General features: G+C 30.8%; 4 protein-coding genes across 8 annotated transcripts; 3 read left to right on the top strand and 1 right to left on the bottom strand.

The window, feature by feature from the left end:
• The first annotated feature begins 11006 nt into the window (after positions 1 to 11006).
• On the top strand, positions 11007 to 19615 carry LOC109595962 (glutamate receptor 1-like). Of its 4 annotated transcripts, none has more exons than XM_049967214.1 (8): positions 15618 to 15720; positions 15768 to 16273; positions 16323 to 17202; positions 17255 to 17406; positions 17459 to 18207; positions 18261 to 18561; positions 18897 to 19174; positions 19232 to 19615. In XM_049967214.1, exons 3-8 carry the CDS (start codon positions 17067 to 17069, stop codon positions 19530 to 19532), a joined length of 1917 nt encoding a protein of 638 aa, XP_049823171.1. In that variant the 5' UTR covers positions 15618 to 15720; positions 15768 to 16273; positions 16323 to 17066; the 3' UTR covers positions 19533 to 19615. The 4 variants fall into 4 exon arrangements, with proteins under 4 accessions (XP_019866963.1, XP_049823171.1, XP_049823170.1 ...); XM_049967213.1 differs by having other exon boundaries at positions 15768 to 16597; positions 16645 to 17202; XM_020011404.2 differs by lacking the exons at positions 15618 to 15720; positions 15768 to 16273 and adding an exon at positions 11007 to 11070.
• Positions 19616 to 19690: 75 nt separating this feature from the next.
• LOC109595937 (4-aminobutyrate aminotransferase, mitochondrial-like) lies at positions 19691 to 22005 on the top strand. The gene is made up of 9 exons (XM_020011371.2): positions 19691 to 19792; positions 19852 to 19961; positions 20095 to 20262; positions 20316 to 20396; positions 20448 to 20645; positions 20698 to 20905; positions 20958 to 21219; positions 21276 to 21544; positions 21598 to 22005. The coding sequence occupies exons 1-9, from the start codon at positions 19750 to 19752 to the stop codon at positions 21732 to 21734; spliced, it is 1476 nt and encodes a 491-aa protein (XP_019866930.1). The 5' UTR covers positions 19691 to 19749; the 3' UTR covers positions 21735 to 22005.
• A 662-nt stretch (positions 22006 to 22667) lies between these two features.
• Positions 22668 to 25482, top strand: LOC109595975 (4-aminobutyrate aminotransferase, mitochondrial). The gene is made up of 7 exons (XM_020011424.2): positions 22668 to 22822; positions 23597 to 23712; positions 23769 to 23936; positions 23995 to 24523; positions 24587 to 24800; positions 24855 to 25123; positions 25175 to 25482. The coding sequence occupies exons 1-7, from the start codon at positions 22780 to 22782 to the stop codon at positions 25294 to 25296; spliced, it is 1461 nt and encodes a 486-aa protein (XP_019866983.1). The 5' UTR covers positions 22668 to 22779; the 3' UTR covers positions 25297 to 25482.
• On the bottom strand, positions 25477 to 27151 carry LOC109595974 (probable aminoacyl tRNA synthase complex-interacting multifunctional protein 2). Of its 2 annotated transcripts, none has more exons than XM_020011421.2 (4): positions 26871 to 27151; positions 26380 to 26538; positions 25941 to 26175; positions 25477 to 25878 (listed from the first exon to the last, which is right to left on the bottom strand). In XM_020011421.2, the coding sequence occupies exons 1-4, from the start codon at positions 27093 to 27095 to the stop codon at positions 25517 to 25519; spliced, it is 981 nt and encodes a 326-aa protein (XP_019866980.1). In that variant the 5' UTR covers positions 27096 to 27151; the 3' UTR covers positions 25477 to 25516. The 2 variants fall into 2 exon arrangements, with proteins under 2 accessions (XP_019866980.1, XP_019866982.1); XM_020011423.2 differs by having other exon boundaries at positions 26889 to 27150.
• Between the last annotated feature and the right edge of the window lie 49 nt (positions 27152 to 27200).

Here is a 27200-nt window from a genome sequence, read left to right as displayed (position 1 = left end):
AGGTATAGTTCATATTTAAAACAACTTAATACAAATCAAAGTCTTATCTACAATCACTAATATCTTTAACAAAATTAATATATTTTAGAACGCATCTGATCCTATATCACAAGGGATTTATAAGACAAAAATCGCACCAAAAGGTCAAAGGGCATTTATGACCGCTGATGAAGGGATGAAGAAAGTGCAGGATGAGTTTTTCGGTTTTCACACGGAAGAATCAACGGCTTACGCAATTATCGAACGCACTTTCCAAGATTATCAAAAGTGCGACATTCAGAATATAAAATTCATGAACGTGGATAAACCTTATGTTACTCTACCGTTAAATTCTTCCTTGCGAGGAATCCTGAACGTCGCGTACATTATTCTTGTTCTTAATGTAAGAATTACAAATTGATGTATTTTGTTGTAGGTTTGACAGGATAAGAGAATTGGGAATACACAAAAGGGAATTAATGAATATGACGCCTCAGAAACCGAAATGTATAGGAAAAATTAGTCGTTTTGTGAGTGTCAATGGGTATCATTGCAAAATTGTAATAATAATATTTTTATTCGGGTTGTTTGCAAGCTTGGTTGTACTCTTGATGGAAATTTTATTTGCCTATTGTACTCGACCTAGATATCAATTTGTTGTTTAAAAATTTGCCGCATATAGGAGTTTAGTATTCTATTACTGTAATTTAAAATTTAATGAACAGGTAAAGAAACTACAATATATCCCTTAATACGCGTTACACGAATTTACCTAGTTGTAGAGCAAACATGTTAAATAAAGTTGCTTTCGTAGTGATGTTTTGTTTCGGAAATTGTGAAAATATTACAGAAAACTTGATGATTTTGCAGGATTTTATCATGATTCAAAAGTTTCCAACTGGTGTGCATGCTTATCTTTGTTGGGGTAAAGGTTTATGTATCTGTTTATGTTTATTTATCTTTTTATCTCTAAAACTGAATTTATTTATTTACTGCAGAAGAAATGATTACTCTACAACAGCAACTGAACAAGAATACAGTTTTACATAGTATAAAGCGATCATCTGAAACCACGAAACAATTTGACGGACTGTACGGAGAATTTCAAAGGGGGACTCTCGAATTTGGAGGTAATATCTGAAAATGTTCTTAATTTATAATTGTTTGATTGTCTTTTAGGTACATGTTTTTAATTTTGAAAGAGCGAATGTTGCATGTAGATTACACAACGTTTAACTCCAAAACTAGCTTATATTTCGGGTTTGTTTCGCCCCCTCTATCTTATTCTAAAAATATTTACACACATTCGAAACTGAAGTTTGATATGTGTGTTTGCTGCTTGTTATTTTCATATACCTCGTACTTTGTGTGGACATCAAGTGGGAATGGAAAGATCCAGTTTTCAGTAGAAGATTAAAAGGTGGCTCAAGATTAATCAGACCCAATTATTGGGATATTTGTATTGGTGAAGTCGGCCTGGTTACTCAACAAGGAACGGAAAACGAACCGAAAAGTGTTTCAGGAAAACTCGCTTTGATTACGGCGTTGATTTCTTTGATGTTCATTTATTTAGCGTATTCTGCAAATATTGTTGCACTATTACAAAGGCCGTGCAACAGTTTAGGTGTTCACGATATTGTTTATATAAAGTTTCTCTTCTCTGTACGTATAAAATAAATGGTAAAAAAATATTACACATAATTTTTTAGACTGCATCTGACACGGTACGAAAAGCGATTTACGATAAAAAAAATCGTGCCAAAAGGCAAAAAGCCAAATTACTACAACAATGAAGATGGTATAACAAAAATGCGTGATGAATTTTTTGCTTTTCACATGGAGGAACTGTCATCTTATAAAACTATCAAGGAAAAATTGTCTGCAGCACAAATTTGTAGAATGAAACAAATAATTTACGAGAAAATTTTTCATCCGTGTTTAACTTTGAGGAAAAATTCGGAGTATAAGGAAATTTTCAGAGTTGGGTACGTATTAATTGCAGAGAGAAATGAGCAGTAAATAAAATCGTGTCCAACAAACAGTTACAACACATGAATACATCACGCTTTTTTATCTTAGGATCTAAGACAATCAGAAAAAAAGTGTAAGTCGTTTACCTCAAGGATAACCGATTTTTTTATAACAAAAGCAATATTGTTTCCAGTTTAAATGCTAAGACATTGACATGAATTTTCTAGAACTTATTATACATCAACCGTTTGATGTGTTTATTATTTATGGATTCGTGATTTTTTTGTTTAAGGTTGGAACGATTGAGATCTACTGGAGTGCAAAATCGGGAGTATTTGAAAATATCGACCAAAAAAACAACTTGCACGGGCAAACTTAATAATTTTGTTAGTATCAGCGTTGTTGATAGTTATTTTGCATGTTTAGTCTTGGGAATTGGATTCGTTTTATCAATAATTATATTTTCTCTAGAAATATTTTACAAGTTGTATTTTGAAAAAAATACGAACAAATTTTCTAAGTAGAATTATATCATATCATATATTAATAGTTGTATAATTGTTGTAGTTATAAATAGTTATTTTGAATTGTTTTTAGTCTTTGAATTGAAGTAGTTTTATCCTTACTTACATATACTCTTTGTAGCTATAGTTTTTTAAGTTTTAGATTACTGTTGTGTCTAATAAAATAATTGTTGAACAATAACAACAACGTTTTTCGTGTGCTCTTCCTATCCGTCGCCTCCACTAGTAGTCCAATCATCTTAGTCAAAATTAGGTGAATATTTTGAAAATCGAGATACCCAGATATAAACTCGCATAAACTTATCTCAAAATGCAAACATGATAGGGTAGCCGCAACTTAAAAAGTCAGAGGTCAAAATTCACAAAAATCGATTTTTTTCATATTTTTCGTAAATATCTCGTTTCCTATGGGTTTTATGCTACTTGTATTTCATATCAATATTGTAGAGAATTAACTTCTGTACAACTTTTGTTTTAAACATTTTTTTCATTCGACGCACCGTTGTCGAGATAGAGGGCAGAGAGCGCCCGGTTACAGTATCATTTGAGGTCAACTGGTGGTCCCGATCGAAAATACGTAGTATAAAGTTTATAAATTATTGCTAAATATATAATTACCATTTTTTATTACCTATTAAATTATATTCAATCTTTTTATTGCTTATTTAATCAAGTGCTATTGAAACCGTTTCGAAATATTGCACTGTGCTGTTGGACATCGATCTATTTCATTCTACAATCAAAATTGGCTCTTTTCGACAAAAATTTCAAAATTTTCTTACCTGATATAGGTGAATAATAATTGAATTTTTCTCAATACCTAGAACAATATTAGAAACACCCAAATCTGTTACACTGTCTAATACATCAGCTCCACCAGCAATTCCTTTCATCTCTAATTCCGTACTCTGTTGAGCAATCACACCAATTTCTTCAATGCAAACCTCCAAACTGTCCGGGCTAATTTAGTTGTGGTACCGCCCATTCCCAAGAGCAAATAATGAAGATAAGTACAATGTAGATTACGTACCCGGCATATCAGACGTTTTTTTCAAAAGATACCACATAAACGTTTTTCGACAAATGCTATTAATGATTTACGGAATATAAAATAACAGTTGGACTGAAAGTTCGTAGGCTAGCATTGAAAAAATCTTTTTTTGATAGAATTTGATTTTATTATTCAATATAGTTGCCTTCAAGGGCGTCTTTTCAGATACATACACTTATTCCAGCAATTTTTCAACTTTTTGATCCTGTACGAAAATTAAAGAAATAATTTTCCGGAAGGTCTGCAAAATAATCCCCCGCGAGCTGAATTTTTTATTGAAGGTGGATGGGGAATTACTTCCCTTAAATCGATGCAATTGTTTTTTTTACTTTATGTGAGGCTGTTTCGCAGCGATTTCGGACTTCAATCGCGCCAATAATGCGCAGTAACAATCGCTGTTGATGGTTTTTCTTTTTTCGAGGTAGGCATCGGAGGGCCTACCGCTACGGACTTCATCGGCAGTGGAGTTTTTGGTCACTATGAAACTTTCGAAACCAATATTTCACGGTGTAATCTGAAGGAGCATTAATCCCATAATTTTTATCCAACTTTTCTTTTATTTACTTCACCGTTTTGCCTCTCAAAAATAATGTATTATCAGAGATCGAAAATAATGATGCCAAACACGTAACCGAAAATCTGCTATAAAAACAAAGCTAAGTGCTGTATCGCGCTGAAATTTGACACGTCGGCGTATTATGAATGGGTTGTAAGGCATCATAATATATTTCGCGATAGCAGTGCTTTTTGGTGGTCAAGTGGTTACACTTCAGCCCATCTGTTGCAGTGGAGAGTTCGTGATTGTAAACACAAATTGCAAAAAAAATATAATTTCCGGTGTCATTATGAGAGGAGTACCTACAAATTCAATTAAGAAAAGGGCAAAATTAATTATATGTTATTACCTCCAATGTCTGAGCTTCCTATTGTTAAATTATTGGTTAAAGCATCTTATAATTTGTAAGAAGAAATGTATGTCTGGGACGAGTGTTTGGAGGTTTCATTTAATGCGTCAATATGAGTGAATTTACAAAAATCTTATTTATATTTCTAAGTGATTTGCAGAATTTTTATCCAACAAATATAAAGATACATTAGTGCACAAACATCCAAAATGTGATGCATAAATATTGTTTATAACCACCAATAAAAAATATGAAACAAGATAAGTGTAAAACATTCTGTCAATATTTATAAAGTACAAAAGAAAATATTTAAATATTTCCATGTGGATTAAAAATTACAAACGATAAGGTGTAATTTTAAACGTGGACAAGTATTTCCTATGTTATTTTCAGTTTAAGTATTAACTAAAAATGTAGATAACAATTGTAAAAGATAACTTTTGAAAAATTATCCAACATAATTGACTGTTACGTTTTGTCATTTACTTATCTTTTTCGTCATTTATTTGATGGTTTTTTAAAAGACAGATAGACAATTTTGTTTACAAAAACATGAATTGGGTATGGCATAATGATATTGCATTACCTATTTTTAAATGCTATTAATAATTAGCAAAGTTGTTTAAATGTTAATTTTTACATTAATGCTGAAAAACTATTCCTTTTTATTAAAATTCCATATAAATTGTTTATTAAACTTATTATTATAATTGGAGCATTACAAAAGTAAATAAATAATATATTTAAAATTATAACTAAAGATAGTATACATTAATATTTTAAAAAAAATAATTACAGACACATTAATGAAGAGAATAAACTTTTAAAAATATTGCCTTTTTCAAAAATTTGACATTATTTACAAATACAAACCAAAATGTTACAAACTTTTCAATTGCAATGTTTTATTTTATTTTTCACAATTTACCCTTACAATTTATCTTATTACTACCACACATTTATATTGTGATTTCTCTAAAATAAAATTTGTGGATAAATTCCAAAGAAAATATATTTAACGGCAAAACTAAAATATATTTTCGATCGAGACTGTAGACAGTAGCCACGTGCTTTCTGTCCTTTATCTCGGCAACGTGTGCCGGTTCGATATATGAAAAAAATATTTAAAACAAAAGTTGTAGATAATTTAATTTTCTACAATATTGATAAGAAATACAAATAGCATAAATGAGATATTTACAATAAATGTGCAAAAAATCGATTTTTGTGACTTTTGACCTCTGACTGTGAATTTTGAGACAAGTTTTAGGATGTCAAAATATAGTTTATACGAGTTTATAGCTGGGTATCTCGATTACCGAAGTGAACTCCCTATAATGACTGGACTATAGGTAACATTCTATCATAGGTTTTCTACTTTCTTTCAAAGTATATTCGCCATAAATATACCAAAATTGATTGGGTGATTTACAAAGTTGCTCCTTCGGTATAGCACAATTTTAGTTCAGTGTTAATTCCAAGCAACGTCAAAATCTACACAAAATAATAATATAACTTAACTCACAAAAACTGAGGAATATACTGAGTCGGTTAAGACACAGGTACTAGTATGGGTCCAATCGTGGGCAAGTTTATGTGGTTGTGTTAGGTTTAATTATTATAAAATTTAGGACATAATAAAAAATTAAAACTAACTGACTTTATACATTTTTTCAAAATGTACAATAATAACTTTATATAATTTAATTTGTGTGAATGAAATCTAATCGTTACAATTTTTTGTTTGTATTGTTTAATTATACTTGTGAATGAAATTAAAATTAATTCTTGAAATAAAGATGTGAATTTTGAATGCTTATATAATTATTTAAAAAGTCTTCCTACATAATTGCATCAATAGTCTCATCTTCAAAGTTTGACTCAAAATTATCTTTAAAAGAACTATTTTGAAATAAATTTCTAAAACATCTTTCTTTAAAAAACCATTGGTCCGAGTAAAATAATTTTTACTCAACATTCTTTGACCAAATTAAACTGATGTCCCATGCAATGCAATCGACGGAATATACGGAGAATTTCAAAAGGGACTCTCGAACTTGAAGACAATCCTTAAATATGTTTATCCTTGATTAATAGTTTTTTATTTTGTTTTAAGTACATTTATTTTCAACTCCAAAACTAGTATTATTTTCAGCTTTATTTGGACGCCCCCCTAATTAATAATTACTTGAATTTGTTATAGGCACATGTTGTTTAATTTTGAAAGAACGAATTCTGCATACCGGTTATACAATGTTCAATTCCAAAACTGGCTTCTTTTTTTACTTTGTTTCGCCCCCTTTATCTTATTCTAAAATATTAACACGCTGACGTTCAAAATTAATGTTTAGGGGGGTTTTGCTGCTGGCACTTTTAGAATTCATTATCCTCTGTGTAGTCATCAAATAAAAATGGAAAATTAATCGAAATATTTGTATTCAAAAATTTATTTTTGAGGCACTACAATTAACAGAAAGTGTGATTTTTTACTACTTGTATGAGAGTTGTAATCTTAAAAAAAAAGATAAGAATAAGTGCTTTCTGCAGAGAAATGAACAAATGAAATCATAACCGTGATATTTTAAAAAAATTAAATTATTTATAGTTACAATATTTTTTGTACTTTTTTCTAAATATGCAGCGAAATATAATGGGCAAAAATTGTAAAGAGATAATTGAATAAATAGTAGTAACAGTAAATTATACTTTACAATTTTATAAAGCCGGCTCCTACAATTAGTTATTGATTTTATACCTGAAATAAATACCTGAACCTGAGTAAATAACACAGCAAATACTTCTACGATGTGAAATTTGTATATGAAAATTTGGTGTATAATTTTATATAATTTTAAAGTCTATGATATGTAATCTTTAAGAATTTTCATGTGCACCTAATATCATATTTTTAGTGGATACCGCAACAAATTTTTAATAATAATACTATTGTTCGTATTGTTTGTTAGTCTAATTATACTTTTGTTATTTAAAAATTTACCATTTCTAAAGAAATAATAGTTTAATGAATATGGAAAGAAACTGTAATCATTTCATACGGCTTTATGTAGTTGAAGGGCAAATATGTTAAATAAAGTTGCTTTTTTCCTGCTATTTTGGTTTGGCAATTGTGAAAATTTTTCGGAGAACGTGATGATTTTACAAGATTTCATCAAGGTTCAAAGGTTTCCAACTGGTCTGCATGCTTATCTTTGCTGGAATAAAGGTTCACGTAATGAAACGTTTATTTTTTAATCTAATTTATTAATTTTTAGAGCAAATTATGACTTTACAAAAACAATTGAACAAGAATTTAGTTTTACACAGTATTAAACAATCACTTAATTATGGAACAGAAATTGCAGACAATCATCAAATGATTTTGCTTGATTTTAACTGTCCAGGATCCAAATATATTTTGCAAATGGTATACAATTTACGGTTTACAACGTTTAATATAACAACACAATTTTAGATTTGCCAAGATGTAATAGCTAGGTCTGCTTACAGAATATTAATTTTAAATGTTGAAGATGTTGAAGATTTTGAAGGAGTAGATCTGAAACTCAATAATAGAATACATTACGTTCAAAAAACTCCACAAGGATACAAAATAAACAGTGCTTATAAACTTATAAAAAATTCTTCCTATATAATCAATGAGTTATATAAATGGTCTCATCTGCAAAGTTTGACACAAGATTATTCTTTTTCGATACCTTTAAATAGAACCAATTTGAGGGGATTAAACGTATCTGTTGGAATAGTCATCACTAACAATGAATCTTTGAACCACCTAACAGACTACAGGTTTAAATCTTTTAAAACGATTTTTCGGTATGAATTCATTTATTTTTCAGAAACCCAATAGATGATTCCGCAACAAAAATAAATTACAATGCACTAAGTTTCGTCTGCGACTTATTCAATGCAACAAGAGTAACAAAAATCTACAAAAGTTGGGGATACTACAATCAAACTACCAAACAATTCGATGGAATATTTGGAGGGTTCCAAAAAGGAAATCTCGATCTTGGAGGCAACACCCAAAATAGATCGTCGTTAATTTATTTTGTTGTCTGATTTGGTTTTAGGTACATGTGGATTAATTATAAAAGAGCGAATGTTACATGCCGATTACACAACGTTTAATTCCAAAACTAGTATGTTTTTCGGGTTCGTTTCGCCACCTTTATCTTACTCCAAAAACATTTACACACTAACGTTCGAAACTAACGTTTGGTGTGCGTGTTTGCTACTTGTTCTTTTAATATTTCCCGTCCTTTGTGTGATTGTTAAATGGGAATGGAGGGATCCAGTTTTTAGTAAAAGGTTAGAAAACGCTTCAAGATTAATCAGACCTAATTATTTAGATATTTGTATTGGTGAAGTCGGTTTGGTGACGCAACAAGGAACGGAAAACGAACCGAAAAGCATTTCGGGAAAATTCGCCTTAATTACGGCATTGTTTTCTTTGATGTTCATTTGTTTGGCGTACTCTGCAAATATTGTAGCGTTACTACAAAAACCAAGCAATAGTATTAATACTGTGGAAGATTTGCTCAATTCCAGAATTAATTTGGGGGTTCAGGATATTGTCTTTATGAAATTTGTTTTTACTGTATGTGTAAAAATATACTCCTTATAAAATGTTACCACTATTTTTTTAGACGGAAACTGAACCGGTAAGAAAAGCGATTTTCGAACAAAAAATCATACCGAAAGGTAAAAAACCAAACTACTACAACGTTGACGATGGTATAACAAAAATGCGTGACGAATTTTTTGCCTTTCATATGGAAGAACTGGCATCTTACAAAACGATAAAACAAAAACTGTCTGCTCAACAAATTTGTAGATTTAAACAAATAATTTACAAGAAAACTTTTTATCCGTGTTTGTCCTTAAAAAAACATTCAGAGTTTAAGGAAATTTTCAAAGTTGGGTAAGTGATAATTACAAAGAATCACACACAGATTAATGTATAATAATAATTGATGTTCTTTAAGGTTGGAGAGATTGCGAACTAACGGAGTGCAGCAACGGGAGTTTTTGAAACTATCTACAAAAAAACCAACTTGCAAAGGTCAACTTAGCAATTATGTTAGTGTGGGGATTGTTGATAGTTATTTTGCGTTTTTACTTTTGGGAATTGGATTAGTTTTATCGTTAATTATATTTTCTTTGGAATTTTTCCACAAATTTTATTTTAGAGAAAGCACAATAAAAATGTGTGGTATTACATAATAAGATAAATTATAAGGCCAAACTTAACATATTTATTAACAATATTGGTGTTGATAATAAATGGAAAAACAACTTACCATTAAATTTTTCTGTAGGTTTAGATAATATAAACTAATGTGAACAATTCTCTTCATTAATATGTTCGTAGTTATATTTTTAAAAATATTATTTATTTACTTTTGTAATGCTCCAATTATAAAAATAAATTTAACAAACAATTTATATGGAATTTTAATAAAAAGGAATAGTTTTTCAGCATTAATGTAAAAATTAAATTTTTAAACATACTTTGCTAATTATTAAATAATAATTTCAATAGCATTTAAAAATAGGTAATGCAATATCATTATGCCATACCCAATTCATGTTTTTGTAAACAAAATTGTCTCTCTGTCTTTTAAAAAACCATCAAATTTATGACGAAAAAAATAAGTAAATGACAAATCGTAACAGTCAATTACGGTGGATAATAAAAATTATCTTATATAATTGATACCTACATTTTTAGTTAATACTTAAACTGAAAACAGTATAGGAAATACTTGCCCACGTTTAATGTTTTGTAGATAATTCTATATAATTTTGAGAATATTTAAATATTTTCATTTGTACTTTATAAATATTGCCAGAATGTGTTACACTTATCTTATTGCATATTTTTTATTGGAGGTTATATGTTATTGTGCATCAAATTCTGGATGTTTGTACACTAATGTATCATCATATTTGTTGGACAAAAATTCTGCAAATCTCTTAGAAAATTAAAAGTATAAATAAAATTTTAGATGCAAAAACGAACATTTTTATACGTATATACTTTTGTAGATTCAGTCATATTAACACATTAACAAAATTGAACAACATTTTCATTAAAACAATACTCGTCCCAGGGATACATTTCTTCTTACAAATTATCAGAAGCTTTAACCACTAATTTAACAATAGGAAGCTCAGACATTGGAGGTATTAACGTAAAATTATTTTTGCTCTTTTCTTAAATAAATTTGTAGGACTCATCTCAAAATGACACCAGAAAACATATTTTTTTTTGGATTTCGTGTCTACAACTATCCAAGGTATTTTATATTTCGTAAACCGTTTATGTTGTGCCTTTCGAAAAAATCCTCTGGTATGCTGGATACTTAATCGTTACCATCTCCGTTGTACTTTTCTTCATTATTTGGTGTGATTGCTCAAGATGGTACTGAGTTAGAGCCGAAAGAAATTACTGGTGGTAAGACTATCGGTTTGCACTTTATGAGGTTTTTGAGATGTTGCGATGTTTTTAGTTCTGATACAGTCTAGAGCTGATGTTTTGGTCTGTGTTACAGATTTGGGTACTTCTAATATTGTTCTAGGTATTGAGAAAAATTCAATTATTGTTCACCTATTTCAGGTAAGAAAATTTTGAAATTTTTATCCGAAATAACCAATTTTGATTGTACAATGAAACAGATCCAAAGAGAAAAGAGATTTATACAAATAAAATAGCACTAGCAAATGGAGAAGCAAATTTTTTTGTTGTACAAACAGGTGTTCACATTTTGCATTCGCATTTCATATACAAGAACTATTTGCCATTCTTGAAACACTTTCCTCCAAGGATTGCAATGAGAAAAAACTTGAAGATAAAGAAATAGCTTAAAATTGGGTAATGAGATCAACTTTCTGAAAATATACTTGAATATTTTTTTTAGGATGATGAAGTTGCACGAAGTTGGTATTCTGAAATGTCAGTATTTAAGATTATGTCCGATAAAACCTTTATGTTCCGATGATATGTTATATATTATATTTATGTTTTTGTGAACGTTTATTTTGTGTATTGTTGCATAGCTTTACTATTGTACTGATTTAGGTTGGTTTTGACACATTTTATATTGGTTTGCGAAGTTTTACATCATAAATATGTTACCACAAAAAACTATCACAATTAGAATAAGCATTAAGTTCGTTTGTAGTTGTTTTTTGGAAACATTCATATTATTACTTTAAATACAGGATTGACTTTTTTCATATGAAATACACTGTTATTAAATTCTGTGGCAACGTGTAATTAACAGATTGTTTAAAAATTCATACAGTCTTCCACATAAAAGTTGGAAGCGTCTTAAAACTCAACATAACTAAATGCAATGTTGAAATTATACTTGGTAATTCGGTCAAATTTTCCCAGCCTAATGACTATATTTATTTGGTTAAAAATTTTGTTAATTATTAAAAAACAAGCACTAAACTTAATGCTTACGTTAGAGTAAGTATAACAAATATTACATATGCAAAATATATTGGTTTATTTTTTTTAGATGAAATTCTACAGTTTCATAAAATTTTGCACCATAACATTTTGTAAAAATTTCAAGCGTAAACTCCATTAACTACAATTTACCAGAACACCAAATGTTCGCTTTGGGTATGAGCAACAATTCAAATACTTATTGACAAATCAAGTATCATCAATAATTTAGTTAGATTGTAAATAATTTTCAATAATTTAAGTACATCTTGTATTTTTTTCTAAATATAGACTTAATTATTTAGATTTTTGTATTGGTGAAGTCGGTTTGGTGACACAATAAGGAAAACGAACCGAAAAGTATTTCGGGAAAATTCGCTTTAATTACGGCATTGTTTTCTTTGATGTTCATTTGTTTGGCGTATTCTGCAAATATTGTAGCATTGCTACAAAAGCACAGCAATAGTATTAATACTGTGGAAGATTTGCTCTATTTCAGAATTAATTTAGAGGTTCAGAATATTGTCTTTATGAAAATTTGTCTTTACTGTATGTGTAAACATAAATTGTTTATTAAATGTTACCACTATTGTTTTAGATGGAAACTGAACCGGTAAGAAAAGCGATTTACGAACAAAAAATCATACAAAATGGTAAAAAACCAAACTACTTCAACGTTGACAATGGTATAACAAAAATGCGCGACGAATTTTTTACCTTTCACATGGAAGAACTCTCATCTTATAAAACGAAAGAAAAACTGTCTGTTCAACAAATTTGTAGATTTAAACAAATTATTTACAAGAAACCATTCAGAGTTTAAGGAAATTTTCAGAGTTGGGTAGGTGATAATTACAAAGACTTACACACAGATTAATGTATAATAATTAATGTCGCCTTTTAAGGTTGAAGAGATTGCGGGCTAACAGAGTGCATCAATGGGAGTCTTTGAGAGTATCAACCAGTGGTGGACTAAGGCTAAAGCGGGTCCATTGTAATTCCGTGCCTATTTTTCACATACTCTGCGTTTTGTAGTTTGGTTTTAAAACATATAGTATGTAATTCTATTTAATTATCGGATTCCAAGAAAAAAAAGGAAAAAAAAAATATACATGTACAAAAATTAAATAAATATAATTTATTAAAATAATCAAACAAACATAAATTATTAAAACAAAGATTACAAGTATTCACATATTGATTAGTTATATTGTCTTTTTTCTCACTTTTAATTCTGCAAACTGGTCAATTAGTTTGTCATAGTTATTTAATAACTCTTTTTCTATATAAAGTAATGATAAACTATTTTATTTATGTTGACTCAATGTGTTAATAGTTTTATATCCCTCAGATCTTTTTTTAATTAAAGAATCGCATACATAAAAAATATTAACTTTAAAATGTTCTTGCCACTGAATCTCATTTCATGTTCTGGAATTTCATTATCAAATAGTTTTCATATTTTCTGCCGTAGTATAAGCAATATTTTTAACTTTTCCTGCTTCTTTTTCTAAATTATCAAAATCATTTCTAACAGTTTGTATGAAATCTATCAATGAATCATATATTAAAACTACTGTATTTAGGGATTCGTCTTTTTGTTGGAGGGTATTTTTTGAGGCATCTATATTCTCTAAAAACTTTTACCATATAGGAAGTAATAGTACATACTCAAATGTGTCAAGTTTTTGTATGTAAATAGGCAGCTTCGGACCTTGTTAATGGTTTTTCATTTTTGTTTGAGGAAAAATGACGTAAACAATGTTTAATTTCTTCATAATTTTACAGCATCGGAACGAACAGACCACCCCGGCGTCACAAATAGGTTTAATACTCAAGTATTTGCTCTTACAAAATTGTTGTAATGCATTCCACCTATGTGCAGAACTTGAAAAAAATACGTACAATTCCTGAATGATATTGAAAACAGTAATCATTTTCATACAACTTTCGGCAGCATGGTTTCCAATTAAATTTAATAAATGATTTCTGCATGGTATAAAATACGATGAAAAATATTGTTGTTATATGCTGGATTGGAGTCCCTTATATTTGTCTGACATATTAAACGCATTATCATAACTTTATTCCCGACAGTTAGTAATGTATAAATCTATATTATTTAAAAATTCTAAAATAACTTCAAGTTTTCACGAGTATGAGAAAATATAGGTAGAAAACCCAAAAATCTTTCTTTTATACCACTTGGAACAACATAGCGAATAATGACGGTCAGCTGATCTACTTATCAGGTGTTGAATCAATAATTAGATAGTAAAATTTGGCTTTCATTAGCGTTGTTTGTTTGGAAAATAATTTACAGTCGTAACAGTACAATAAGTTGTTGGATTCAATCAAACAATCTTTTTCAACTTTTTCCCCGCTATTAATTGTTCTGAAGAAGGAGGCAATAGTTAATTTCCTTGTGATTTGTTTTGACCCTTCGTTACATCGAATAGATGATGATTCCAAAGATCCATTTATTGATTTTGGTGGATTTTTCTTTTAGATAAAAATTAATTATAAAAATTAAAAACCTAATTTTCGGGCCCCAAAAATTGCGGGCCCTAGGCACGTGCCTAGGCAATTATGTTAATGTAGGGATTGTTGATAGTTATTTTACGTTTTTAGTGTTAGGAATTGGATTAGTTTTATCGTTAATTATATTTTTTTTGGAATTTAGCCACAGATTTTATTTTGAGATGAAGCACAATAAAAATGTGTGGTAGTAGAGAATAAGATAAATTGTAAGGGCAAACAACATTAGTGTTGTTAATAGATGGAAATAGAAGTTGCCACAAAATTTTTCTTTGGAGTTAGATAACAAACTAATGTGAAAAATAAAATAAAAATAAAACATTTCAATTGAAAGTTTCTATCATTTTAGTTTGTATTTGTAAATAAATAAGGATGTTTAGTTCTCCGTAATATTTTGAGTCAAATTTTTGAAAAAGGTAACATTTTATTTATTTACTTTTCTAATGCTCCAATTATAATAATTTAGTATAATAAACAATTTATATGGAATTTTAATAAAAAGGAATAGTTTTTCAGCATTAATGTACAAATTAGCATATAAACATACTTTGCTAAATATTAAATAATAATTTAAATAGCATTTAAAAATAGGTAATGCAATATGATGTAAAAAAATTGTCTATCTGCTTTTTAAGAAACCGTCAATTAAATGACGAAAAAGATAAGTAAATGACAAATCGTAACAGTCAATTATGTTGAATAATTTTTCGAAAGTTATCTTTTACAAGTGTTCCCTGCATTTACGATTGTTACCTACATTTATTTAATACTTAAACTGAAAATAACATATCAAATACTTGTCCACATTTAAAATTACATCTTATTGTTTTGTAGATAATTCTATATAATTTTAAACCACATGGAAATCTTTATATATTTTCATTTGTACTTTATAAATATTGACAGAATGTTTTACACTTATCTTGTTTCATATTTTTTATTGGTGTTTATAAAAAATATTTATGCATCAGATTTTGGATGTTTGTACACTAATGTATCATCATATTTGTTGGACAAAAATTCTGCAAATCACTTAGAAGATTATAAGTACAAATAAGACTTTAAATACAAAAACAAACATGTTTATACCTAAATACTTTTGTAGATTCACTCATATTGACACATTAACAAAACTAAACAACATTTTCATTACAACAATTCTTGAAACAATAAATGAAACCACCAAACACTCGTTCCAGACATACATTTCTTCTCACAAATTACCAGAAGCTTTAACCAATGATTTAACAATAGGAAGCTCAGATATTGGAGGTAATAACGTAAAATTATTCTTGCCCTTTTCTCAAATAAATTTTTAGGTACTCCTCTCATAATGACACCAGAAAACATAAATTTTTTGGATTTTGTGTCTACAACCACGGACTCTCCAATGTATTTTATATTCCGTAAACCGTTAATAGCATTTGTCCAAAATGTTTATGTTGTGCCTTTCGAGAAATTCGTCTGGTATGCCGGGTATGTCACCGTTACCATCTCCATTGTTCTTATCTTCATTATTTGCACTTGGGAATGGACTGTACCACAGCTAAAATGCAACCATCGTCCGGACATTTTGGAGGTTTGCATTGAAGAAATTGGTGTGATCGCTCAACAGGGTACGGAATTAGAGCCAAAAGGAATTGCTGGTGGTATAACTAGGATTATCGGGTTGTACTTTATGATGTTTTTGAACATCGCTTACTGTGCGATGATTTTAGTTCTGATACAGTCTAGAGCTGATGTTTTGGACAGTGTAACAGATTTGGGTACTTCTAATATTGTTCTAGGTATTGAGAAAAATTCAATTATTGTTCACCTATTTCAGGTAAGAAAATTTTGAATTTTTTATCGGAAACAGCCAATTTTGATTGTAGAATGAAACAGATCCAAAGAGAAAAGAGATTTATAGAAATAAATTAGCACCACCAGGAGGAGAAGCAAATATTTTCGATGTGCAAACAGGTGTTCGTAAAATGAGGGATGAATATTTCGCATTTCATATACAAGAACTATCTGACTATGAAACCATAAAAAGGGAGTTGCAGGAATCTGAAATCTGCTGTTTGAAAGTCGTGCCATTCTTGAAACACTTTCCTCCAAGGATCGCAATGAGAAAAAACTTGAAGATAAAAGAAAAGTTTAAAATTGGGTAATGAGATCAAACTCTCTGAAAATATAACTTGAAATTTTTTTTAGGATGATGAAGTTGCATGAATTTGGCATTCTGGAATGTCAGTATTTAAGATTTAGTCCGATAAAACCTTTATGTTTGGATGATACTGTTTTTGTGAACGTTGGTTTTGTGCATTGTTACACAGCTTTTTTATTGTACGGATTTGGATTGGTTTTGGCACTTTTCATATTGGTTTGCGAAGTTTTACATCATAAATATGTTACCACAAAAAACTATCACAATTAGAATAAGCATAAAGTTCGTTTGTAGTTGTTTTTTGTAAATATTTATATTATCACATTAAATAGTAGGAGTGACTTTTTTCAAATGAAATACACTGTTATTAAATTCTGTGGCAACGTGTAATTAACAGATTGCTTAAAAATTCATACAGTGTTCCATATAAAAGTTGGGAGCGTGTTAAAACTGAACATAACTAAATACAATGTTGAAATTATACTTGGTAATTTTTTGTTCGATCAAATTCTCCCAGTCTAATGACTATATTTATTTGGTTAAAGATTTTGTTAATTATCAAAAAACAACTACTAAACTTAATGCCTACGTTTGTTGGAAAAATAGTAAGTATAGCAAATATTACATATGCAAAATATATTGTTTTAATTTTTTTAGATGAAATTCTACAGTTTTATAAAATTTTGCACCATAACAACATTTTTGCAAAAATTTCTAGCGTCAACTCCATTAACTATAATTTACCAGAAGAACACCAGATGTTCGTTTTGGATATGAGTTGCAACAATTCCAAAAACTTCCTGACAAATGTAAGTGTCATCAATAATACAGTTAGATTTTAAATAATTTTCATTAATTTAGGCAAACAAACAACAATTTTTCAAATCACAATTTCGCTGGTTAATCTGGAATTTCGATAGTATCTACGACTTTATGTACATGGATTTCGGAGTTGGCAGCCACATTTACACAGTCACCAAAGCAGGAATCGAATATAAAATCACTTCACTGTACAAACGCACAATTAATTCCACAAACCTGGTCGAAAATGAATTGGGAACTTGGTCGCATTTCGGCGGAATCTCCATAGCTTACCAATTTTCCAACGTTAGAAACCGGAGTAACTTAATGGGGTTGCCTCTTGGCGTTTCCTACGTGACTGTGAACCCCGACACGTTAAACCATCTAGACGATTACAGAGACAAGCACATAGATTCTATCACCAAGAACAACTACATCTTGACAAACCATTTGATTGACACTATGAACGCAACGATTGTTCCCACCTTCAGAAGTTCCTGGGGTTATTATAACCAAACCACTAAACATTACGACGGCTTAATTGGTGACTTGCAAAGTGGGAGAGCGGAAATCGGAGGCACACCCTCATTTGTAACCATAGACAGGTTAAAAGTTGTAGATTACACAGCTTCCACCACCAAAACATTCATGAGGTTTATATTCAGAGATCCACCTTTGACTTACGTAACCAACATTTTCACCTTACCTTTCGATACGTATGTTTGGTATGCTTTTTTTATAGTTTTTAGTATCGTTATGGTAGCTACGTATGGTATAGTTTATTGGGAGTGGAAGGATCCAATTTTTAGGTTGAGTAGTAGTTAATTAAATCAGGAAGTTTTAATTTCGCGAAACGTTTCAGTGAGACCTTAGATTATCAAGACTTCATTTCACCATTACAACCAGATATTTCCGAAATTTGTATTGCAGAAATAGGATTAATAACTCAACAAGGAAGTGAGTGCGAGCCTAAAAGCAACGGAGGAAGGATCGCCACGTTTTTCTCCATGTTAAGTTTGATGTTTTTGTACTCGGCATACTCTGCAAACATTGTTGCTTTGTTGCAATCTAGAACTGACAGTCTTCGTTCTTTGGAAGACATTTTAAATTCAAGGATAAAGCTTGGAGTGGAAGACATTGTCTATGCTCACTATTACTTTGAAGTAAGCTTTATTATTACATTTAATAGAATATAAACAATTTTATAAAGATTTTTTGAAAGACTCTTTACAAAAATTAGGTGAGCGATTTTTTACAATTTGAACTTCTATTCATCAGTATTTTTTACTTACTGATAATTATTCTTCATTCGATAAAAACTTAAAAACTTAACTAAACTTAAATTGAAAGTTAAAATGAAATTGACAATATTCAACAATTGTTTACTACTAAATTATTATTGTATTTAAAATTATTTGAAACCTCTTGAAATATTAATAAAATAAAACCTTGAATCTTTAACCATATGTTTAATTTTAACTAAAATTTGTTACATTAGTCAGTTACAGAACCGTTAAGGAAACAGATTTATGATCAAAAAATCGCACCAAAAGGCCAAAAGGCAAACTTTATGAAAATAGAAGAGGGGATTGAGAGGATGAGGTCGGATTTCTTCGCTTTTCATGTAGAGGTTTCGCGTGGTTATAAAGTTGTAGCTGACACGTTTAAAGAGACGGAGAAATGCGCCCTGAGGGAGATTATCTTCTTCACCAATGTTGTTGCACCCCATTCGTTGGTCAGGAAAAATACTACTTATAGGGAAATAATTAAAACGAGGTATAATCATGATTTACTGTAAATGTGTTTAATTTGGAATTTGAGTTTTATTTTTAGTATGGAAAGAATTGCAGAGTCTGGACTTCAACAAAGGGAGTTCCTAAAGATATACACTAAAAAACCGGTGTGTCAAGGTCAGGGTAGTAATTTTGGTAGTGTCGGACTTATTGATTGTTATGCGTTGTTCTTGATTTTTGGCATTGGTTTAATGGTCTCTATTATTATTCTTTTTATTGAAATTATTTACAAAAGGTTTAGGATGAATACTGTTGAAGACAGAGTTAAATCCAGCAATATAATTGTTTCAGAAGACGATAAGTCTTTTAACGATCTACCTGTTGAGGAATTTATTGAATAAGAAGTGGGTTATATTTGCACATTATTATTAGTTATTTAAGCTATTGAAATTTAATGAATTTAAATGTTTCAAATAAAAATATTTAACCACTAAGGAGTTTTATTTAAAAATAAATGTCAGCTTGAAGTTTTCACGTGCGCAGATGAATACGCATCAGTCGATACCTCCAAAGGGCTGTTTAATCCACCCTCACCACTACGAAATAAGCACTAGTAAAATGTGGGTGAACTCTGCGAAACAATTGAGGCATTTTCGTTATAGTAAGAACTTTCTAAATGTAAATGTAACTTTTTTTAAAAAACTTGCATTCTAATTTTAGCCAGTTTTCGAACATGTTCTCAAAATCAACCATCTATTCCCTTAATAAAGACAAACGAAATTCCTGGACCCAACACAAAAGAGAAGATTTGTCAGTTGCAACAGACCCAGGTAATGAAACGAGTATTATTTAACGACTGATAAAAATGTTACTTGTGAAAGAAGTTATGTAAATCTTATTTAATATTTTTATGATTTATTGACTATATTGTAAATTTACGCAGTTTTTAATTATACGTTTTAGCAAGCCGGTTCTGTGCAATTATTCGTTGACTATAAAAATTCTAGTGGAAATTATTTGGCAGATGTTGATGGGAATCTGTTCCTAGATGTTTACACCCAAATATCATCAGTTCCTCTGGGTTACAACCATCCTGAACTGTTAAAAGTATTTCAAAATGAAGACAACATTGTAACTATTTGTTGGATGTTAATTAGGACATTTTTAACAAGACTATTTTGTAGAAAACTTTGATCAACCGTCCGGCTTTAGGAGTTTTCCCTGGACATGACTGGCCTGAAAAATTAGAAAATATTATCAAATCAGTAATTAATTAAACCTCTTAAAGTCATCGTGTAAAAACTTAACCATTTTAGGTTTCTCCCTCACCACAACTAAACAATTTGACAACAATGATGTGTGGGGCTTGCAGTAATGAAAGCGCCTTCAAAAACGTTTTCATAGCTTACCAAAACCGTCTTCGAAACGGCAGAGACTTCACACAACAAGAAATTGATTCCTGTATGGTGAATGCCCTACCAGGTTCTCCAAAGCTAACAATCCTTTCGTTCTATGTATTGAAAATTAGTTAAAACATTATGGTTGTTACTATAATCTGAGTTTTAGGGCGCGTTCCATGGTAGAACTTTAGGAACCTTGACAACTACGCATTCGAAAGCAATTCACAAACTAGATATGCCGGCTTTTGACTGGCCCATGGCAAAGTTTCCGGAGTACAAATACCCATTAGATGAGCACGAAAGGGATAACAATGAGGAAGATGGAAAATGTTTAGCTGAAGTGGAGGAACTCTTCCACAAATACCAAGAAAAAGGTCTACAGAAACTTCCAAAGCATGAAACAATCTGACAAACATTTTCTTCTAGGTACGCCAGTTGCAGGAGTAATTGTGGAACCGATACAATCGGAAGGGGGGGACAACGAAGCTTCACCAGAATTCTTTCAAAAATTACAACAGATCTGCAAGAAAAACTCGGCATATTTAATAATGGACGAAGTGCAAACTGGTGGCGGACCGACCGGCAAGTTTTGGTGTCACGAACATTTCAATTTAGAAACTCCTCCCGATGTTGTGACTTTCAGCAAAAAAATGCAACTTGGAGGATACTTTCACTCCGATGAACTGAAGTAATTTCTTTCGTTTTGTTGTAGTTTATTTGTAGTAAAATTGATTGTTTTCGCAGACCCGCGCTACCTTTCAGAGTTTTCAACACTTGGATGGGAGATCCGAGTAAAATGCTGATTCTGGAAGCAATTTTGAACGTGATAAAGAAGGAAAATTTGTTAGAAAATGTTGAGAAAACTGGACAATACCTAAAGTGTGGACTTTTGGATATCGAGAAAGAGTTCTACGACATATTGGACTCCACCAGAGGAAGAGGAACATTTTTGGCAATAAACGCTAGTGACGGCAAACTCAGGGATCAAATCTTGAACAATTTGAAACGAAAAGGTTTCTTACACGTTTTTCTTGTTAGGTAAAGAAACCTAAATGTATTTTTTTAGGGGTGCAAGGTGGAGGTTGCGGCTTAAGGTCAATTCGTTTAAGGCCAGCATTAATTTTTAAAAAGAATCACGCAGATATATTTTTGGACAAATTCAGGGACACTGTGAGGGAATTAAAGAATAATTCCAAGAAGTAATTCTATTTTCAGAACTGCTTCCGGTTTTCCCCTTTAAGTACAAAAAAGAGGTTTTCCTTAGTAAAGAAGTCTTCCATTTTTTATAGTTATATTAATATATGTATATTGATTGATGTTAATGTACGCTACTTTTATTACTGATAAAATATATGTTGGGACACTTGGTGAATTGCAATTATTGCAATGTTTACAAAACATATCCTTGCTTTATTTGAACTTGATAATAAATGTTTAATGTTAATTATTGATTGGAATAAATGTATTATATGACTATCTTGTATTGTTTATTTAAGGTGAATTCTAAAATGTGAACACGCACACAAATACGCAATAGAACTATTAAACTATTAATAATGTATATGAATTGATAAAAAATATTCAAATTGGTCTAAATTGAATTGAATTGACTGTTCCGTTTGTCACGAGCGTAGAATAGAACTACTTTATTTTAAATTATAAAACGTGTGAATAAAATAAAATTATACGAACAAAATTTGATATGGTACCTAACATTTATCTTGGACAAATAATAATGTAATTTATGTTCCTTATCAACACATCTGTTAAAGTTAGTTATATAATGAACAAATTTATATTATTAATAATATTTGCTCAAATCTTACTTTACTATATTTTTACACATACTTATGTACATCATAATATTATACAAACATTTATCAGGATTTATGCTAATTTAATGCAACAACTCGACAATAATTATTTAAAATTTTATAGATTCTGTACTATATACATACACAGAATTATCATTTGAGATAAATTTTAGTTCGTAAACACACAAAAATCTTATTGTCAAGTAATTTGTAACCCCCAAAGTGGAAATTTCTACAGATAATCACGATAAGGTGCGCCTCTGATAGTCAGAAGATTCCAAGCCCCTTAATGTCGGTTCAGTGACGGCCGAATAATAAATATACAAGATTTTCTGTTATCAGTTTGGAACAAAAATACGTACTCCTGCAACCAGTTTACAGTTACTTGCCGAGCAGCGTTCTCGCAGTAGTGTCAGTGTCTGAAATAACTAAACATGTGGGCTAGAACCATAATACAAACTAACAATATGAGAATTGGTGAGTGCATTATTTTTAGATAATAAACTCATAAAAATTTGATTTTCGATTATTTTTATCACATTGGTATTTCACATTTTTTGGTCGTATCTTACAATTAGCATCAATTGACCCTCATCTGTGAGATTTAATGTGAACAATTAGTTTCTTCATTAAGAAGGATCCTTTTGAAGGATATTTTTGCTTTCTTTCTATTATTATTATTATTATTTTCTTTGATGTGATAATTATGTAATTTTGTTTGAAAATAAAAATTAGCGATAAAATGTAATTTAAAATGACATCTAAATGCTAATATTTATAATTATAATATATGCTAATCGTGATTAGTTTCAAATTTTTAAAAATACACTGCATCAACCTTGAATATTTTCATTGCCATATGGTTTCCACTATTTACGAACCTTACTTGAATTACTTCTTATCTTTATAAATTATGTAATTTAATAATACAGAAAGATAAATTTTCTATAAAAAATATTTAAACTAAACTTAAAATTTTATATTTGTGTAAATTTACTATACATTTAATAAACACTATTAAGTTTATTTTAACACAAATTTATTAGATGTTTTAAATTTGATATAAAATAAACATGTTTTTTAGACTTGCATATTTTTTTGCATGTTTTAAATTTAGAATATTTCAAATAATTGGTTGCTTGCGTCATCTGCAAGCAGCCGACGTAACTATTTATAAACACAAAGAACAATTCTGTAATTTAAATTCAAATTTAACTTTCATTTTATTTAATGTTTTCGGATATTCATCAGGCGTTTCCAGAACTGCCAGCACATTAGTACAAGGTGAACCGAACGGCCCAAATGTACAAACCCAAATTCCTGGACCAAAATCCAAAAAACTACAAGAAGATCTCAGTGCCATTCAGGTAAATTCAATATTAAACCCCTTTGAATTCTCCTCAACGATAAAAAAATTTTCCAGCAAGCTGGAGGTGTACAATTTTTCGCAGATTACGACAAATCCATCGGCAACTACATCTTCGATGTCGATGGTAACATCATCCTCGACTCCTACACCCAAATCTCATCGGTACCACTTGGTTACAACCATCCAGAGATGCTCAAAGTTTTCCAGGACCAAACCAACCTGGTATATAGTATCTACTTATTTCTACAAATTTTCATCTAAACTGAATTTATTATCATAGAAAGCTTTGGTGAATCGGCCTGCATTAGGAAACTTTCCGTCGGAAACCTGGGTGCAAAAACTCCGCGACGTTCTTCTGTCAGTATCACCTGGTCTGCCGAACGTAAACACGATGATGTGCGGTTCGTGTTCCAACGAAAATGCCTACAAAGCTTTATTCATGAGTTACCGCGCCAGAGAACGCGGTGGCGCCGACTTTTCACCGGAAGAACTCGAAACGTGTATGATCAATAAGCCACCAGGCTGCCCAGATCTCAGTCTCCTTTCGTTCCATGGAGGTTTCCACGGAAGGACCATGGGAACTTTAGCTACCACACACTCGAAAGCCATTCATAAAATCGATGTCCCTTCGCTGGATTGGCCCATTGCACATTTTCCCCAATACAAGTATCCATTGGAGGAAAATGTTAGGGAGAACAAGGCACAGGATGAGAAGTGCTTGGCTGAGGTGGAGGACTTGATTGTGCAGTGGCAAAAGAAGGGCAAACCTGTTGCTGGTATTGTTGTTGAACCAATTCAGTCAGAAGGAGGTTTGTATTAAGAGTATATTATATATTTAAATAAATTAAATAAATATATTTTTTTAAAATTAGGTGATAATGAAGCTTCACCTGAGTTTTTCCAAAAACTACAGAAAATTGCAAAGAAATACAACGCTGGCTTTTTAATTGACGAAGTGCAAACTGGTGCGGGGGCTACAGGAAAGATGTGGTGTCATGAATACTTCAATTTGGAATCTCCGCCAGATATCGTGACCTTTAGTAAGAAAATGTTGACTGGTGGTTACTTTCACAGTATCGAACAAAGGTGAAAACGGCTATTCAAAATGGATTATTTTAATAACAAGTTTTGTTTCTGCAGGGCAAAACAGCCGTACAGAATTTTCAACACCTGGATGGGAGAGCCGAGTAAAATCTTATTGCTAGAGGCTTTTATTAAAGTTTTAAAACAACAGAATCTTTTGGACAATGTGAATAAAACTGGCCAAGTATTAAAGACCGGTCTTCTTCAACTGGAAAAAGAGTTTCCTAATCTCATTCACTCGGTTCGCGGTAGAGGCACATTCTTGGCCTTCCATGCTCAAAATGCTAAATTGAGAGATGACATTGTTGCCAGATTGAAGAATAAAGGTAGTTGAATGCAGTTTTTGTTTAAAATGTATAATATATAAAATTTTTTAGGAGTACTCCTTGGTGGATGTGGAAATGATTCAGTACGTTTAAGGCCTGCTCTTATTTTCCAACCAACGCACGCTGTCATTTTGTTAGATAGACTGAGGGCTGTTTTAAAAGAAACAAAATAAATCTCCCTACTTTTTATAATGTATATCTATGAATTTTATGTTTTATGGTTATGTGAAATATTTTGCTTGGCAAAATGTAATGGCTTTATGTTATAATAATATATTATTATATTGTGTTCTCCAGAATTACACGAATTTACATTTGTACTGTAATTAAGGATTATTCAATAAAACGCAAAATTAAAATATAGTTTTTTTTTTAAATAAAATAAGTGACAATTCACACAGCTATTGATTCACATCTTTGCACCCATTTGCTCAATCCACTTGAAATGTCCTTCGTCGCCACTTGTTTGATCGCTGAAACTGCCGCCAAGTCGGCCACGCTGATTTTATTTCTGCCCATCAAATAATCCGACTTTCCCAAGGATTTAATAAAGTGAGTCACCAGTTGAGATCTTTCTGAAGATATCTTTGATGAAATTAAAGAATGGGATACATCTAAAAGCGAGTCGATTTCAAAGACTTCCGGATCTTGTTCATAAGATAAAATATTGCTGCAACACCTGGATAAGTATCTTAATACATTCACTTCGCCCAAGATCGGCACGATTGATACCAACAATTCCAAATCAGCTCCTACTATAATGAAAACAGGAAAATTAATGAAATATCTTTTAAAAACATGGAGTTATTGATGTTACCATTGTTCCAAATGAGCCTGACAGACAATTTAGGAAGATTAGACGATTTTGGCTTGAAGTTCTTTAAAGTGTCTGATAAATCTTTGGCATTTTTCGGTAAAACTGGTACAGTAGAGTGCAAATGTGTTGTCACAGACAAATGTATCCTGTCCTGCCATAACCTTTGAACCAATGCCAAAGAGTATGGTGGGAAATTTGGACCAGCATGTATCACTATATTTGGTAAATCGATTATCTGAACAAAAAAAATGTAAATTAATTATAGATGTATATTACCTTTATTATTTTTTAAATACTATAAAAATATTAGATAATATATAATTTTAAGGCATTTTCTTGTGAGATTTTCAGCAAGGACTTTGAAAGGTCATAATTTAAAAGTATCATATCATATATAAATTTTCATAAAGCACAAAATTTATAGACAATATGAATTTACCTTTTCAGGTGGTGCTCTCAAACATGTATTTGCCGGCACTGCGGTTATTTTTAAGTCAGATTTAATGGACATCATCTGATCTTTCAGTTCAGCCAGTTGCTGCAGGATTTTTTCCTGTCTAGCTTGTAACTCTGCCATTCCTGGTATTTGTTGGTTGTTCTGGAATAGAAAAATAACGAAATGAATTCACAACATTGGCCGAAATTATGGTTAATTGTGCGGTTGACGAGCTTGTTAGTTGCAAATCTGGATTTTTGGGAGAAAAACGAGAAAAATTAGCTGGTTGAGTGACAGATTAAAGTCGACACGAGGACATTAATAGTTCCTCCTTCGTTTTCATTAGTTTATTTGACAGTTGTTCACAAAAATTGATAACTGCGGTGTCACACTTGTGTTTTTCAGGTGAATTATGGTGAGTACAACGTTCCAAAGCGGCTATTTTATTGTTAAAACGATTAATAACGTAATGAGGATAAAGAAATGTATAAAACCTTTAAAAACTGTTTAACCTGGTCGAATATATCCAACTTTTTGTCCGACGTCGAAACGTGATCCGCGGACTCGACTACACCATTTCTTGAACCGTAAACGTTCTTCAATTTATACATACAAGTCGGCAGTTCGACCGGCACATCGTGACGCACTATCGGCCGTTTTTCGTACATTTTTATCGGACCATTTATCGCCATTGTCTCGTATTTTACTATCGTTTTCATGAAAATTACCAAGTAAAAATTAAATGTCGCGATGACTTATGTCAGCGCGATGTCTGTCAACCCATTGGCACCCGTCATTACAAGGCAATTATTTCCTTGTCTTAC

Source organism: Aethina tumida, chromosome 5 (assembly GCF_024364675.1).
Source record: "Aethina tumida isolate Nest 87 chromosome 5, icAetTumi1.1, whole genome shotgun sequence".
Lineage (NCBI taxonomy): Eukaryota > Metazoa > Arthropoda > Insecta > Coleoptera > Nitidulidae > Aethina > Aethina tumida.
This window is presented reverse-complemented; position numbering and strand designations above follow the sequence as displayed.

Bases quoted from the DNA above. Each gene is read 5' to 3' on its own strand.
- LOC109595962 (XM_020011404.2), top strand. From the start codon at position 17,067: ATGTTGAAATTATACTTGGTAATTTTTTGTTCGATCAAATTCTCCCAG. The intron at 18,562-18,896 runs GTAAGCTTTATT...TTGTTACATTAG, and splicing joins ATGCTCACTATTACTTTGAA to TCAGTTACAGAACCGTTAAG. The intron at 19,175-19,231 runs GTATAATCATGA...TTTTATTTTTAG, and splicing joins AGGGAAATAATTAAAACGAG to TATGGAAAGAATTGCAGAGT.
- LOC109595937 (XM_020011371.2), top strand. From the start codon at position 19,750: ATGTGGGTGAACTCTGCGAAACAATTGAGGCATTTTCGTTATA. The intron at 20,646-20,697 runs GTATTGAAAATT...TCTGAGTTTTAG, and splicing joins TAACAATCCTTTCGTTCTAT to GGCGCGTTCCATGGTAGAAC. The intron at 20,906-20,957 runs GTCTACAGAAAC...ATTTTCTTCTAG, and splicing joins CCACAAATACCAAGAAAAAG to GTACGCCAGTTGCAGGAGTA.
- LOC109595975 (XM_020011424.2), top strand. From the start codon at position 22,780: ATGTGGGCTAGAACCATAATACAAACTAACAATATGAGAATTG. The intron at 22,823-23,596 runs GTGAGTGCATTA...GATATTCATCAG, and splicing joins AACTAACAATATGAGAATTG to GCGTTTCCAGAACTGCCAGC. The intron at 23,937-23,994 runs GTATATAGTATC...TTATTATCATAG, and splicing joins TCCAGGACCAAACCAACCTG to AAAGCTTTGGTGAATCGGCC.
- LOC109595974 (XM_020011421.2), bottom strand. From the start codon at position 27,095: ATGAAAACGATAGTAAAATACGAGACAATGGCGATAAATGGTCCGATA. The intron at 26,539-26,870 runs GTTTTATACATT...TTTCTATTCCAG, and splicing joins AGGTTAAACAGTTTTTAAAG to AACAACCAACAAATACCAGG. The intron at 26,176-26,379 runs GTAAATTCATAT...TTTTTTGTTCAG, and splicing joins TGAGAGCACCACCTGAAAAG to ATAATCGATTTACCAAATAT.